Source organism: Sus scrofa, chromosome 2 (assembly GCF_054392235.1).
Source record: "Sus scrofa isolate SSC_HxYL_T2T_F1_AM1 chromosome 2, Sscrofa_HxYL_maternal_Yorkshire_Landrace_v2.0, whole genome shotgun sequence".
Taxonomy (NCBI): Eukaryota; Metazoa; Chordata; class Mammalia; order Artiodactyla; family Suidae; genus Sus; species Sus scrofa.
Window position 1 is genome coordinate 19,719,081 of NC_139384.1, and position 16,140 is coordinate 19,735,220.

The 16,140-nt window shown below is 53.3% G+C and overlaps 1 protein-coding gene across 2 annotated transcripts in view; it reads right to left on the bottom strand.

Moving 5' to 3' along the window:
• Nucleotides 1-790: 790 nt before the first annotated feature.
• Nucleotides 791-16,140, bottom strand: part of CRY2 (cryptochrome circadian regulator 2) — a 33,243-nt gene continuing 17,893 nt past the window's right edge. For both annotated transcript variants that reach the window (XM_021083144.2, XM_085011378.1), the window contains 7 exons: nucleotides 14,828-14,968; nucleotides 13,417-13,728; nucleotides 13,038-13,189; nucleotides 12,727-12,929; nucleotides 12,322-12,414; nucleotides 11,081-11,222; nucleotides 791-3,016 (listed from right to left, as the gene is read on the bottom strand). In XM_021083144.2, coding sequence (XP_020938803.1) covers nucleotides 11,083-11,222; nucleotides 12,322-12,414; nucleotides 12,727-12,929; nucleotides 13,038-13,189; nucleotides 13,417-13,728; nucleotides 14,828-14,968 — 1,041 coding nt within the window. In that variant the 3' untranslated portion in view covers nucleotides 791-3,016; nucleotides 11,081-11,082. The remainder of the gene's footprint in view (nucleotides 3,017-11,080; nucleotides 11,223-12,321; nucleotides 12,415-12,726; nucleotides 12,930-13,037; nucleotides 13,190-13,416; nucleotides 13,729-14,827; nucleotides 14,969-16,140) is intronic.

Below are 16,140 nucleotides of genomic sequence, written 5' to 3' on the forward strand. Positions count from 1 at the left end.
TGTGTGTGTGTGAAGAACTCTGTTTTTCAGAAACTTTTGCTCAACAACAAAGGTATTTTAGCTCTCGAAGTCAAACCAAAGCCATACTAGAGAGAAGCCAAGAAAAGGGTCTAAGTGGGAAGGGGGCCATCAGGAGCAGAGCGCGGAATGGGATGAGTCCCAGAGTCAGGTTCCTCCTTTTCCCCTTTCTCACTTTGTGCAAACCGGCTTCTGATAATCTTGGCTGGCCTGAACCCTTCCTCACAGGAATTTGGGCTAACAAAGCTCTCAAGTCCAGTGGTCCAAGGCCAGAAAGCCTCACGGGAAAGCCCATGCACACTGTAGAGAGGGGCCCCTCTGGCCAGATGGCATGAGACAAAATCAGTATCCAGTCTCTGGGCTTGGCTGTGGGCGGATTGGACCCTACACCGAGCAGCTGCACCTGCATGGCTGAGCCGAGGTAAAGAATGGCCTGAAGAGGGCCCTACCACTGACAGACCCCAGCCTGGGGTTTTAAGTGAGCTGGGGGCGCGGGAGGCGGCGTGGGTTCACCGCAGGACAGTCCTCAGAGCCTCGTCCCGGGCCTGGCATGCCCTACACCATTCCGGCAGACTGACCCCCAACTCTGACCACGCTTTATTCTGCTCCAGTTGCTTACCTAGGAAGCTCCCCTTTTCTCCGTCTCCCACCCCTCCCCCTGCCACCTCCAAGGACGGGGGAGGGGCTCCTGGTTCCGGCCTATGGCTTCACTCAGGCTAAGCGCTACTGCCTCCCAGTCCCTGGACCGCCCACAAAATTGACACCATCACAATTTTGCTCAGACAAATCAGACATTTATGAAACATGTGAATATTCACAAACTGTGGGAGAAACACACCTTCCCAGAAACAGAAAAATCTCTGTATAAAGTGCATTTGGCCTGCAACCACCTCCTGCCCATGCCAGCCCTTGGGTTAGGATTTGGGGCATGTGCTGCGGCAGCCCCCGGGGACGCCTTGGCCAGGAGAGGGGAGGCCTGACACTGTCACGGAGCTCCGGGCCACTGGGGGCACCCTCTCCTTATCCCGCCCCTCCCGGCTGGGGGAGTGGCCCACTCCGGTCCACTGGGAATGGGCCAGCGTGCCAGGGATGGTGGAGAAGTGGGGGGGAGGGGGTCCTGCCAATGTGGACCTTAGGGAAGAGAACCATCGTCAAACAGGCACAAAAAGGAATCATCCCGACAAGTGCAGGTGCTGCTGAATAAACAGTGACTCTGGCCCAAGCCCCCGGTGCTCTCCGTTTCTCAGACCCGCCCTACTCCCCTTCTGGCAACAGCTCCCGGGTCTCTTTCCTCCTGGCTGGGGCTAAGGGAACAGGGAAGCCCCCAACCCAATGCTGCAGAAACAAACCACCACCTGGGCCCCGTTCCCCCACACGATGATGCGACATTTCTAGTGAGGGTGACACACATACAAAGGTTGGACTCTAAAGGCAGCTCTCTGGCTGAGAAAGCCTGGGGACATCTCAGGAAGAAGCCTGTCAATGTGCTGGACAGATGTAGGGGACAGGGCCTGACCGCGGGGTTCTGGTCCCAGGACAGAGGACGGTGAAGGGCTGGGGCCACGGGAATGAACAGCTATGAGGTTAGGAAAGGTCGCAGGGGAGGTAGAGAGGAGAAGGCCCAGAGGCCAGCTTAATGTCATGTGTACGAGGACAAAAATCCAAAGAGGAATTGGCCTCTCAGCTACGCACACACCCCGCATGGGTGTGCACGCCCACACACACCCACACACACACATGCACACTCGCTGTGGCTCAAGCACAGGCCACGGGCAGAAGGAAGACTTGCTCCAGCTGACCGCATAGTCCTCCTTCTCGTGGTGTCCTCTGCACAGGCCACCCCTGGAGTTCAAGGCTCCTGGCTTCTCTGGGTCAAACCTCCCACCGGCTGCTTCGGGAAACTGCTGTGCTGGGTGTGGACCTCTCCTAACTGTCCCTGGCAGTCCAGCTGCCTGGGGCCTTGACGTCCAGCCACTGGGAGAGCTGACACGACAGCCTGGATGCCCACCAGCTACGGGCAGGCCGTGGAAGCCTGCAGAGTGCAGACGGGGATGGCTTCCCTGGCTGGGTGTCAGCTGACCTCAGTGGCAGCACTGAGGTGCCATGGGCATGGCCAGAGGAGCCAGCGGGCTTTCTACCACCAGGAACCCGGCCTCCTCCTGGTGGAGGCACTGAGCCTCCCCCCCGTCCGCTCTGAGGCTGGCTCTCAGCTTCCGGGAAAAAACAGCGAGGGCTGGGATTTTGCTCCTAACCGCAGGTTTTCAGCCCCAAAGGGAGACCTTCTCAGCTGTTCCCCGGAGGACTGCTCATAAAGGCTCCAGTCAGCTGCCTGGCTGCACTTCCCTACGACGGCGCAAAGTTTTCTCATCTGTCTCCCGCCTCGTGCTCAGTCCCAGATGCCCAACGAAGAGTCTGGAGAATCCAGGGGCAGGGGATTTTCAAATGAAGCCAGGCCAGGTGACTATGTCTGGACAGCACGTGTCCTCTCCAGGCTGCCTAGCCCCTGGGGTCATAAGGCAGGAACTCAGCAAGACTCTAGCTGCCTCTTGAATCCCTCGCTCTGGGCAAGAGCCAGCAATGCTCCCCCTTGCTCCCGAGTCTGACGCGAGGACGGAGGGAGGAAGGGCTGGGGTTGGGGGCAGATGCCAGAATCCCAGCTAGGATCCTATCACTCCTCTATTCAGACAAGGCAGCTGGCTCACAGGGACAGGTCTGGGGTGAAGGTCACTGCCGTGACCTCTAGCCTGGTGTCCGGAGGCTGAGGTGAAGCTGCTACAGGTTCTCCTCCAGCCCAGTCAGCAGTTCAGAATCACAAGAGTGAAAACAGATGCATGCACACGCAAACAGGCAGGCCACTCCTTCCTCTGCACACGCGCACACACACGCACACATGTTCGCTCCATCTCTGCAGGTGATCGGCTGTTCTGCAGGTTGCACGCTGCTGCCACGGTGGCTGCTCGGGCACCCAGGCTTTGCTCACGGAGCCACGGCACTGCAGCTGAAAGAGAAAAACAAGGGCACAAAGGAGCGTTCAGGAGGCTGCTCGGGTACCCAGGGACACGGCTCCTCTGGCTGCTTCTCTGGGGAACCAGGAAGGGCCCAGAGTGAACCAAACGGGCCACAGTACCCGGGGACGAGGCTGTGCTGGGATGCCAGCAGCGCCTGAACACAGGCCCTCTGAGGAGCTGACGCAGGACAAGCTCTCCCCTGCAAAGCTTCTGGGCCTCCTCTGCCCCAGGCCTGAGGACAGCAGAGGGGGAAGAGGAGAAGGCCAGGGACACTCTCCTGAAGCCCTGGGTGACACTCGCTCAGACATGACAACAGCAGTTTCTGAATCAAGGCACAGTGGCTGCTGCCAGAGGTGGAGAATCAGAAAAAAAAAAAAAAAAAAAAAAAAAAAAAAAACGCTGGCTGGAAAAGAAGCCTGCCGGGACCAGTCATTTTGAAGATGAAGGCAACAACTGGGTTTGGGATCAGCAGGGAGCAAATCTCCACGGAGAGATTAAAACATCCTTGGCACTGTGCTAGAAGACTGAGGGCAGGGGGAAAGGAGACACAGGGATGACTCATTTTAAAGATTTATAACATCCTGAATCTGGGGCAGAGGGAAGAAATAGCCTCACGCCTGTAACAGAGGACAGGGTAAGCCCAGCACAACATAAACAGGCTGGGCTGCCTCTTTAAATAGGTCGAGTGTGAGAATATAAAGAGACACGCAGGGCTCCCTTCAAAGTCTGTACCGTTCAAATGATGGTGAGGCGGATGCTAACAAGAAGGCTCCCGAGCCTCCTGTGAGGCAGGCACCACCCACTTGTGTGATCGATGAACTGTGTCCCCCCCCAGATCCACATGCTGAACTCCCAACCCCTTCACAATGTGACTGTTTTTGAAGGTTAAGGTCCTTATAGAGGTAATTACGTTAAATGAGGTGCTTAGGATGGGCCCTGGTCCCAAATGACTGGTGTCCTTACAAGACAAGATTAGGACACAGACACATGGAGGTCAGACCACAGGAAGACGCAGGAAGCCGGCAGCAGCCTCCAAGCCAAGGAGAGAGGCCTCAGAAGAAACCACCCCCGCCGTCAACTCCATCTCAGACCTCAGCCTCCAGAACTGTGAGAATAAACTTCTGTTGTTTAAGTCACCCGGTCTGCGGCACTTTGTTAGGAGAGGAGGAGGAGGCTTGTGCTGCCGTTACCCCTGACAAGATGACGGCCCTTTTCACAGGTCAGAAGACGGAAGCCAGAGAGGATGAATTGCCCAAAACTACAGCATCCAGAAGTGGCAGCGCCAAGACAGGAAACCCAGGTCTGCCTGATTCCAAAGCCTGTATTTTTACCACTAAGTACTATGTTTTCTAGTATTGCTCATTAAGACTTTAGAGAATATAAAAAGAAGAAATTCAACAGGGTAGCATGAAGACTAATATCTAAGCAACATAAGCAGAAGTTCGCGTATTAAAAGAGAAGGGAAAATGCTCGCAAAGGCATTGGAGTCAGCCATTCCAAATCATCTCCTGGGGCTCCTGCTGAGGCTCTGCGGAAATGAATCCAACTAGTATCCAAGGGGATGCAGGTTCAATCCCTGGCCTTGCTCAGTGTGTGGAGGATCTGGCACTGCTGTGAGCTGTGGAGTAGGTTGCAGGCACAGCTTGGATCCCAGGTTGCTGTGGCTGTGGTGTAGGCCGGCGGCTGCAGCTCCAATTTGACCCTTAGCCTGGGAACTTCCATATGCCACAGGCGCGGCCCTAAAATGCAAAAAAAACAAAAAAACCCCAACCAAATCAGTCTTCTGATGCATGCAAACTTTTTCAGATAAATTTCAAATTGAAGATTTTACCTGGGTGACAATGATTTATCTAGAAGTTGGGAATAATCAAGAGCAAACGCAGTAGTGGTTTATAAGGGTCAGTACTGTCTTTTTAGAATATTATTCAATAATTTTCCCCTTTAAGCTTGAACTATAATAACCTAGTCATATTCTTCCACAAGTACATTTGTAACTAAAGTACATGTCTATTGGAATATTCTGATTATAATATATACTTTATTTTTATTTTTGATTTTTTTTTCTTTTTAAGGCCACCCCTGAGGCATATGAAAGTTCCCAGGCTAGGGATCAAATTGGAGCTGCAGCTGCCGGCCTAGGTCACAGCCACAATCACACCAGATCTGAGCCGCATCTGGAAACTATGCCACAGCTAATGGCAACGCCAGATTGCTAACCTACTGAGTGAGGCCAGGTATCAAACCTGCCTTCTGGACACTATGCTGGCTTCTTAACTGCTAAGCCACTAGAGGAACTCCCCGTGATCTACTTTCTACACAGGTCTCTCTACGGCCCCTGCTGTTAAACCAAAGCGATGACTCCTCTTCTGAAACTGAAACTCTCAGGGTTGGAGAGTATGCACAGGATGCCCTCCTACCCGTGACCCTATTGCTTGTGTCTCTCCACCTTCAGAGATGCGCGAAGAGAAAGCGTACTTGAAGCTTCCTTGAAACAAGGGCTCTTCCTCTGGGGTTTGTGCATCTGTAAGGGGTCCAAGGATAGGCATAAGGGGCAGCCCACCAAGACCCCCAAGTTCAGTGTACACTTGTCTACGTGGGTGAATAGATGCTATTTTCTGGGGAGAGGCTCCATCCTTCCATCAGACCCTTCAAAGCATGGGTAACCCAAACAGGGTTTAAGAACCAGTGCCCAGCTTAGAAGATAAGGGGGGGAGGTACAGTCAGGTGGCTACAGTAACAAAAATTCTTTCAGACCTATGCCAACTTGGACGTGGTTTAGCTGTGGTGCAGCCTCGTGAAGGGAGCTCACAGTGACTTGGGCTCTGATAAGCCCCAGTGACCCATGACCCCCTACGATGGGTTCAAAAACCCAAATAGAAAACCAAGAGTTGGAAGAATGAGCTTATCCTTGTCCACAAAGCTAGTCAAAGGCCTGTTCAACTAGTTACTCAAGCTGCTTGATCAGCAGATAATTAGATGGTCCCTGTGCTCTTGTTTTCAAGCTAGGGCATGATCTGCAGAAAAAGAGGGCTGGGGAAATCAAACGAGGCCCTGCAGGAAAATGATGACAGGAGCACATGACAGCAGAAAGGGAAGAACAGCTAGGGGAGAGACATTCAGGGAAAAAAAATCAACTCATAAAACATGCACTTAAAAAAAAAAATCAATCTCATGATTGTCCAACTCTTTAAACTGGTCATTAAAACAAGAAACAGAAGTGGCTAGAACGTGAAATAAGTTAATGAGACTGCCTCCCTCAGTGTGCCAATGTCAGTTCGGATGGGCCCCTGGGTAGCTGTGCCCTCACATCCCCCCCTGCCCGCTGGATGCTAACGAGAAACCCAAATCTTCACGTCCACCCTTCCCCGGCTCCGAGCCCAGGCGGAGTGGGTGGACGCTGTGCCGGCATGAGCCCAGGTTAGCAGAGGAGCCCATGACACCTAAAGGTCTGGGAGAAACTTTGGAGCCTGTAACCAGGTCTCAGAGGTCACCCCTTGCTTCCACATGGGGTGAGACACAGCATCCAAGGGCTTGAGGGGGCAGAGGGTTTGCTATGCACTCCCAAGTTAAGAGTAGGGAAGGGCAGAGGGGCAGCTGGATGGGGTACAGAGCTGGGCTTTCAGCTCAGTCTCATTCCTCACATCAACCACACGCTTGGCCTTCCTGCACCACGTAAATCCCACAGCCAAGGGGAGAGGACATCCATCGGGAAAGCTACTCAGTGAGTGCCAGGGGACACCAGGTCCCAGCTTCTCGGTTCAGGAGCCAGAGAGGTGGGGAAACCGTGTGCGCTGGCTCCTGGGCAGAAGAGGCAGGACGGGCCCCTGCTTCCAGTTACAGACCGCCCATGCCATCACACACACTTTGCATGAGGAAGGGTACATGGAAACATGCCAAAACGCCAATGAAGGGGTTCCAGAAGTCAGGTTTTCCTCAGGAAAGCCCCAGGGCTACACAAGTTCTGGTGAACTTTGGGGAAAGGAGGGGACGAGGTGATCTTTGGCCGTGAACACTTGCATTCAACAGACTTCTCTCAACAGAACACTGTGTACCAGCAGAAGGGCAAATGGATCACGGGAACTGCTAAAATAATTGGACCAATAAGAAAAATCTGCACAATTCGAGGCTGATGGAATCCGGAGCAGTCAGCAGCTTTGGGGATTATGGGAAGCAGCTGAAACGACAGCTATTTGGGGCTGGCTTATTTTTCAGTGTAGTGAACACTGTACAATAAAACCAAATGCAAAACAGATACTGATGTGGGTTTGAAGTAAGCATGGGACCTACTGATATCAGTTTAAATCATTGTCTGGCCCAGGCCTGAGGCATCATGAAATAACAGCATCACAAAACTATAGAGGTCGGAGATAAACAGGGCCTCAAAAGGTCCAGATGGAACCTTCAGGCTGGTAAAGGACGATTATTCACACCTTACAGCTAAAGCATCTCAGAAAGGTTATGAATCCTGCCCCAAATCACACAACTAAAACTGACAGGAGAGCTGAGAAGGGGTAGTAAGACTGCATCAACTCAGGACCCAGGGCCACCGCTCTGTGGTCCAGCCAGCCCAGGGTGCTGGCTCTGACGGAAGTAACAACACAATCAGAGATGCCCCAAGGAGCATATGCAAAATGGTAACGTGATTTCATCTGCATGGTGCAGTACACTTATTCAAAGGCTTTTCACAGACGGGTTTTCATTTCCTTCCCCAAAGTGTGTGCTCGCTGGGTAGGGCAGGCGGCAAGATGCTATTATCACTGTCTTACTGATAAGGATGCTGAACATCTTTAGGCCCCGGTGCCACCAGCAGCCTACAGTGAACACACACACGTCCTCTTCTCAGGGTTTCCAAAGAACAGGGGTGTCTGTCCTGTCCTCTTACCTCCCAGCCCCCACTTCCAAGCAATTAGCCATAAGTAGGGGCCAAACCTTGACCATCAGTGCTAACATCCCAACAGGCTGATGGACATGTCCTGGACTACAAGGCATGAGACAGGCACTGACCTCTGCACACGTGTGATGTCCTCTTGGACTCACCGCTACAGCCTCTCAGCGGGCTCTCCCCCTACCGTTTCCTCCCAGGTCCCGGCCCAACGCTTGGTTCATCTTCCCAAAATGCCAGTTCAATCATTCACTCTCCTGTTCCAAAAGGCTCCTTAGTTCCTAGAGAGTACACCAAAGACTCATCTGCCTGCCGTTCAGACCCTCCATGATCAGACTGTAACCCTATGTTCTTCTAAAATAATAATGATAACAATTGCCATAAAAACAATAATAACAGCTACCATTTTATTTATGAACTTATAAGGCAGGTGCTGGGCTAAGTGTCCTATATATTATGTAGACACTGTTAGTTATCAACCAGTATCCATACTTCCTGGCTAACAGAACCTGGATTTTGTTCAAGCAGACAATAGATCGTGAATGGTCTAAGTCAGTGATTCTCAAAGTACAGTCTCAGAACAGCAGCAGCATCAACTGTTGGGAACTTGTTAGAAACGCAAATGCTCAGGTCCTCCCCCAGCCCTAAAGCATCAGGAGCTCTGGGGGCGGGCCCAGCCACCTGGCCCTGAACCGCTCCTCTGCGGAATTCTGTGGCTCACCCAGGTTGGGAATCAGTGGTCTAACCACTCCTGACCACCTGGGCCCTACTTCCCAGCTTGGAGGTGGCTCTGTGACTCAGTTCTAGTTCAGGAGGCCAATGTGAGAAGCTGGGGACGGAGTGTTCTGGGAAACCTTTGATTTTTCTGATGAAAAGGAAGAGAGGCATCCGCAGACAATCCTCATTATACAAAACTGCAACCTCCACGGTGCTCGAACCATTACTTTCTAGCTTTTTACTGCACTTTATTTTTTCTTCAGACCATCTAGGGTCTCTTGGCACACGGCGTTTCTCTTTGTTTATTGTCTGTCTCCTCTCTAAGATGCACCCAAAAAGGAAGGGACTTTGTCGGCCTAGTTCACAACCACATCCCAATACCTGCAACAGTGTCTGGCAAACTGTGATCACTTGATCTAAGTTTACCGAATGAATGAATGCAGTTCTCTCTGCAACTCCTCCTCTTTCCTGCTCTGAACGAGGAATTGATGGCTGAGGCTGTGGCAGCCACCTTGGCGCCATGAAACAAAAGACTCTCAGAAAGACTGGCTCTGACATTGTTAAGCCATCAAATCAAGACCAGCGACACCCAGCTCTGGGCCTCTTGTTCAGGAAGAAAACTGGATCCCCATTAGTCTTAGCCACAGTAGTCAGGCTTCTAGTCCTGGCGGCCCCACACATTCCTGACACACACATTTTATCATTTAATCTTTGCAACAAGAACCTAATTTTTGGTGAGGAAACCAAGTCTCACGGCGGTTAAGTAATCTGTACAAGATCATGTAAATCACTAAGCTGTTTTCTTGTCTGAAATGCCCTCCTTGCTGCCTCAATTCAATTCATCTTCAGGTGCCCGAGGGTGAACGTCTGTGTTGTACTTCCTGATCACTCCGGCCCACCAATAACTGCCTTGTGATAAACTGGAAGAGTCTGTATCGTTTGTCTAGGAAATACAGGCTGTCTTCTTTTTCCAAGCAGACTATTAAATCCTGGTGATGGGAATCGTATCACATTTTATGCATCTACGCTCCCTTTCCTCACACACTTGCTGACAACAGTTTCATGCTGAATTGGATGCCATTAGCTTGCTGCGCAATCTTCACCCAGACATTTAACCTCTCTGTCCTTTGATCTTCTCACCGGAAAGTCAGAGTATCAGCCTGGCAAGTTCCAGATTTGTAAGACAGAACGAACTTTGCTTAGCATCACAGAGTTAAGAGATAACTAAGAGAGTAGTATCTAAGGTTGCTGGTTCTCCCAGAACAAGATAACGTCAATCTGTCATCAGCAACGTCTATGACAAAGAGCCTAGGGGGGTAAAGGGCACAAGCATCACAAACTCACCGTCTCACCTTGCATTCAAGTCTAGACGTGCAAACCAGATGGCCCTGCCTGGCCCGAAGTGGAGGAGGGCTTTAGGAAAAGAATCAATGGGCTCCATGGAGAAAATCACCCTCCGATTTAATAATGCAGACATGGCACATAAACAGCCTGAGATGATTACTCAAAGGGGACAGTAATTTATATCTTCCCTGGAAAGGCATAAAAGGCCCTTCCTGCTCTGGGAAAGGAGGAGCCAGGTTTGGGGGTTTTTTTGGGGGGGGTGGGGGAGATATTCAGGAGGCTTCTAAGGAAGATGAGCACAGACAGGCAAGTGCAGTGCTGAAGCCACAAGAAACGTGTGAACGGAGGCGGGGCTGTAAAAGGCACAGAGATGGGGAGCCAAGGTCTACTGGTTGGTCCTTAGGTGGGGCTGGGCTGAGTGCGCCTCCCAACACCCCTTAGCCTGTCTTCTGAAGGCAAGTGCTGCCCTCTGCTGGCCTGCCTGCAGGGTGAAGTAGCAGCGGGGCCTTGAGCCACGCCCCCAGCTGGACAGAGGGCCGTTTCTCCCACAGCTTCATATCCAGCTCTCTGCTTTCTTTTTTTGGATTTGGGATCCTTTGATAGGCAGAAAGAGTGAAAAAAACAAAAAACAAAAACCAAAACCTGTTTCCTTAGCTGGCAAAGAAATAACAAGGCTTTACTTTTAAATTCTTTTTGTTTCAGAAGGTACAGAAGTCAAAATGGCAGGATTTTTTTTTTCTTTTTTTCAAGGCCGCATATGTAGTATATGGAATCTAGGGGTCCAGTCAGAGCTGCAGCCACCGGCCTACGCCACAGCCACAGCCACGCAGTCCACAGCTCACTGCAATGCCAGATCCCCGGCCCACTGAGTGAGGCCAGGGATCGAACCCGTGTCCTCATGGATACTAGTTGGGTTCGTTGCCCCTGAGCCACAATGGCAACTCCAAAATGGCAGGATTTTTGAGCTGAAATCCTCATGTGGTCTTCACTAGGTTTTAATCTAGTTTGCTGGGTTTCAACCTTCAGCTGGCAGGGCAGTAGTTTCCCAAACCCACGCCCACCTCTCTCCCACATCCCTTCCTGAAGTTGCTTCTCGGCTGCTGTCACTCACTCTCAGACATCCCTGCCAGGCAGCTCTGTAGGGGGCAGCTCTGCCACCCTGGCCCGCTTGCTGAGTTCTTCTCCAGGTGGCTCCTCGGCCGCTTCCAGCTTGCGTTTGGGGGATGCTGGGCCACTGGGCAGTGGTCTTGGGCCTGTAGGGAAGCAGGTCAAAGAGTCACACAGACTTGTGCACTGAGCCAAGTTAACCCTCAACTGTGCAGCAACAGCTCTTCAGTGGGCAGGGGGCCTGTGCCTCAATGCCACCAACATGTTGCTTCTCTGATCTGCCTGTTGGCCTTCCTTTCAGCAGTGACTGACTGGAAATATCCAAGAGCAGGGCCAGGCCCACCAGAAGCAGAGCCAGCTTTTGGGTCCCAAGTCCCACGGGCTCCAGGCCAGGGACTGATTTGGTTTGCCTGCTGTTCTTGCTCTCAAGGTGAGGCGTTCCCTCTGCTACTGGCCTCCTAAAGCTGCACCGAGCAGCACCCTCACTGGTGAGCCAGCCTGGCCGTGCAAATTAGAAAATGCCCTAAAGTTCATGCCAGTCTGAATGTGCTGATCTTCATTCCAGAGCGGAAGGGGGGAGGTTAAGAATGCGGCAAGTTTGTCCTGCCACCGCCTGGCCGTGCAGCCAGCTCTTGCCTGGATAATGCAGTCGCCTCCTTTCCAGCCTTCCAGGACTTGGAGACTCCTGCCCACCCTGTGCCCTTCACACAGCAGGCAGAGTCACTTTTTAAAACATGAACCGTGCCTTCTCCCTGCACTGACAATGGACTCCTAACCCTCCCTGTGGACACTGCATCTACACGGCGCTACTCTACATCCTCATCTCACTGCAGCTCCTCACTCAGGACACGCAGCCCCACCGCCTCCCTCCTTCCACGCCTGGAATGGCTAAGCTCGCTGCCATCGCTGGGTGTTTTCTTGCTCTTCCCTTTGCCTGGAATGTTCTTCCTCCAGTTCTTAGGAGGCTGGCTCTGCTCACTACGTGGGTCCCTCGCATGCCATAAAGCAAACCCCTTCCCCAGCCCTCTTTGGTCAGGCCGCTGGATTTGATTTTGCCCCAAAGCGCGTGTTATCTGTCAGGCCCTTGCATGGGGCCTTTACCATCTGTCTCCCCAGGTGGAATACGAGCTCTGTGGAGGCCTGACTTGTCCTGGCCTCCGTCTTCAGCCCTCAGTGACCGAAGAGGAGGTGGCTCTGCAGTCCCCCCGGGACTGACGCAGGCCTCGGGAGGCCAGCTGCACTCACCTGCAGCGCTCACGCTCCCAGCCTGGCTTGAGCTGGGCTCTGCCACTGGGTTGCTGAGGTCTTCCACACAGGAAGGGACCGACGCCAGCAGACCTGGGAAAGAGGCAGGGGGGTAATCAGAATGCAATCTCCCGGGACTGTGGAGGGCGCACGGCAGGGGCTGCTGGGCCGGGACACTGAGGTTCCAGCTCCTCCCAGTGGTCACAACTGCTCCGAGAGACCAGGTCCAGCCTAGCCCACGTGTCCTGTGCTCTGGGAAGGCAAGTCAGCTTAATCGCCTGGAAGATAGCGCTCAGTCTCCCTTTGCAAGTATCTGAGAATCCCCGTCCATGCCCCTTGAGCCCGTAGGTGCCATCACTCCCTTTGGGGACCTAGCAGGTGGTGGTGGGAATAGTGGCTCCTTACAGAGTCCCCGGTAGCGGGAGAGCTGTTGGTAAATCTGCTTCATCCGCTCAATGTTGAGCCGGCTGGTCTCAGCGTGGTTGACGATGGGCCGTGGGTAGTCCACACCAATGATGCACTTGGCTGCCTTCTGCACTGACTCTGGAGCATTCCAGGGTTCATAGATGTATCGAGAGGGGAACCCTTTCAATTTGGGCAGGTATCGCCTGAAACACACACACCGGACAACCCATAAGCACACTGGGAGCCTCCTGTCTCATCCTAAGAAGAGGCCACAGTGGTCAGAAACCAGAGAGCCTGGTCTGCATTCTTACCGAATGTAGTCTCCACTGGGGTCTGTGCGGCGGCCAAAGCCCACTGGGCAGTAGCAGTGGAAGAACTGTTGGAAGAAAGCACTGCAGGACAGCCACATCCAGCTGCCCGCATTCACGCTGAAATCCGCATCCAGGAGCAGCTCATCAAACACCTAGATGTGGGGAAGGTGAGACAATCAGCCTTCTTGGGGACTTCGGCCATGGTTCTCCCCAAGTCACCACGCGCCCCGTGGAGATGGGCTGAGGGCAAGCCAAGGAGGATCTGGAGGGGATCTCCTGGAGCCAGGGGTCCCAGCCCATCCCTCAGCCCAAAAGGGGGCCGCCCTGGGCCAGGCCGGTGAGAGGGTACAGGCCAGCTGCCTGCTGAGAGAGCACTCACCCGGACCCCGCTCTCCCAGCTGACCCAGAGGTCCCCGCGCGTGAGGAAGCAGGCCACGGCGTGCCGGGCCAGGTGGTGGATCCAGCCCTCCTGCCTCAGCTGGGTCATGATGGCGTCAATCCAAGGGAAGCCTGTCTTGCCCTCGGCCCACTTGGCCAGCGCCTCGGGGTTGCGATCCCAGGGGATCTGGATGCAGATGGGGTTCCCCTCCATGCGGTCAAACCTGGGGTTGTTGGTGGCTGCCGTGTAGAAGAACTCTCGCCACAGGAGTTGCCCAAACAGGGAGAGCGGGGGGGTGCTGTTCCGCTTCACCTGGGGGTGGGGACAGCACGTGGATCAGCCTGGCCCAGCTCTCAGTGCCCGGCCACTCAGGGAGCTCCCACAAAGGAAGGTGGAGCTGCTATGAACTTGGCGGCTCCGAAGCCCTAGATGCATGGAGGGGCCAGGCCCCAGGAGAAGCAGCACAGTCTGCGCTCAGACAGAAGCCCCGGGCCCTGGCTGTGCTCTGAGCAAGGGGAAGGGCTGCCGAGAGTCAGGCAGTGGAAAGGGACAGTGCTGCAGGACTCTGCCCTGGGACCCAACCTCCCCAAACTGGTCACGATCCTCGTCCTTGAAGGGTCCCTGTTTGGTTCCACCTTCTAAAACGTCAAAGGGAATTTGCCATCAGCAGACATAAAAAATGTTCGGTCTAGATTTTGGTTAAATAAGTTATGCCCAACAGCCTGGAGTTGAGGCCATGAGGGACTTAAGACATCAGATCTTCAAGAGAATACTAATTTTCCTAAAATTACAAGATAATCCACCAAACTGGCAAAGGCAGCCCATGCCACGAAAGCTGGATATTGTGAAGGATTAGGAAACTACACAGAGGCAAGGACGATAGATGAATCCGAAGAGCTAGATGTGCTGCCCTCTCCCTGCCTCGGGGTGGGGGCGGCAGCAGAGGGCTCTCTGCCTGCTGTCCATAGCTCGCCCTGCACTCAGGCCTCCCGGTCATTTCCTCATCACCGATGGGCAACTGCTGCTCCTAGGCACCCCCTCAGTGCTCTGGACACAGCCCCTTAGAGGGCTGCCGTGCTCCTCCCCTTAGGACTGGCTCTAGCCTCCCCCTGCCTGCCATTCTGAGCACCCGGTCCCCGTCCACTGGTAGAACTGCCACCTCTGGGGTCACCTGAGGTCGGCTGTTCTGCCTGTTCTCCACGTGAGAACCTGGATTTTGTTTAGATTGGCAGTGGGTCATGCCTGGCTCTGCCACCTCTTGGATGTGGCCTCTTCCTCACCTTCTCTGGAGAGTAAGTACACACACTGAAGCCAGAGGGAAGGCCTCTCTGTGGGGTGACTGACCGGCCCGGAAGCCCCAGTCCGCTTGGCTGTAACCGGGGCGGGGTGTGCCGCCCTCCCCGCCCCTCACCTTTTTGTACAGGTCCCACAGGCGGTAGTAGAAGAGGCGGCAGGAGAGGCAGCCGAAGCGCAGGTAGGGGCTGAGGCCAGTGGGGCTGGCCAGCAGGGAGTTGGCATTCATCCGGGGCCTCTCATAGTTGGCAACCCAGGCCTGCAGCAGAAAGAGAAGGCAAGGAAAGGGTAGATCCTGATGTTTCAGAGGGAAAACCTGAGGCACCAGGTACTTAAGGAACTTGCCTAAGGCCGCAGACCAGAAAGCCAGCGAGCCAGGATGTGAGCCCCGTGCTCATCCCGCTCCTTCACAGGATTTTTCATGGAACCACCGCCACCAGCCAAACAACAAGGCCCAAATTCTTGTCCTGAATCTGCTATTTAATTTGAGGTACTTAGTCCCTCAGCTGCTTATCTAGTAAATGAGAACGGAATTTCCCCCTCCTAGGGATTAAGTATTCTCATGGATGTTACGTCAGGTTCTTAACCAGCTGGGCCACAGCGGGAACTCCAACAGGCTCCTCTCCTTAAATCACCCTTCTGTTGGCATTCCCCATCTCAGAAAATGCACTGTCATCCACCTCGTTGTCTAAGCCAAAAGCCTGGCCATCACCTTTGACTCCCCCCTCACCAGGTCCTGTCAATCCTACTGTCCAAGTGTTTCATCAGTCTGCCTTTTCTTTTCACTCCCTATTGCCACCAACCTGGTTCTGGCGAGGACTGTGTCTATATGTCTATACTGGACAACTGGCAGCCTCCCTGCATTAATTTTCGTCCCCTCTAGCCCATTCTCCACACTGGGAGCAGAGGGATGCTTTAAAATGCTTGTCCCGGAGGACGATGCATGCACTGAGCTTCCTGTTGTTCTTAGGCTCAAGTCCCAAATCCTAAATACGGCTTGCAAGCAGCCCGCACTGTGTGGCCCGTTGGCCTGGCTTCCTCCCCTGTTGCTCTTCTTTAGGCACCATGCTCTCACGAGCCTTTGCACATTCGGCTGCCCCAACTACAATGCTGTCTTCCTTTCCTCAGTTAATTCTGATTCTTCCTTCAACTCTCAACATAAAGACTGCCTCCTGGCAGGTGACCCCTAGGGTACTGGTGAAGTGCCTGCAACAGACATGAGGCCTATTTCCTTGCTCACATCCTTGCCCACCTCTCTTTGAAATTTTTTTATTTTTTTAAGTTACTCAATGAAAGAAAATCTTTCTATTTTTAAAAGAAGCACAGATACACAAATCACACAGCTCTGTGGCTTAATGAACGATTCTTTTTTTTTTTTTTTTGGTCTCTTCTAGGGCTGCACCCGTGGCATACGGAGGTTCCCAGGCTAGG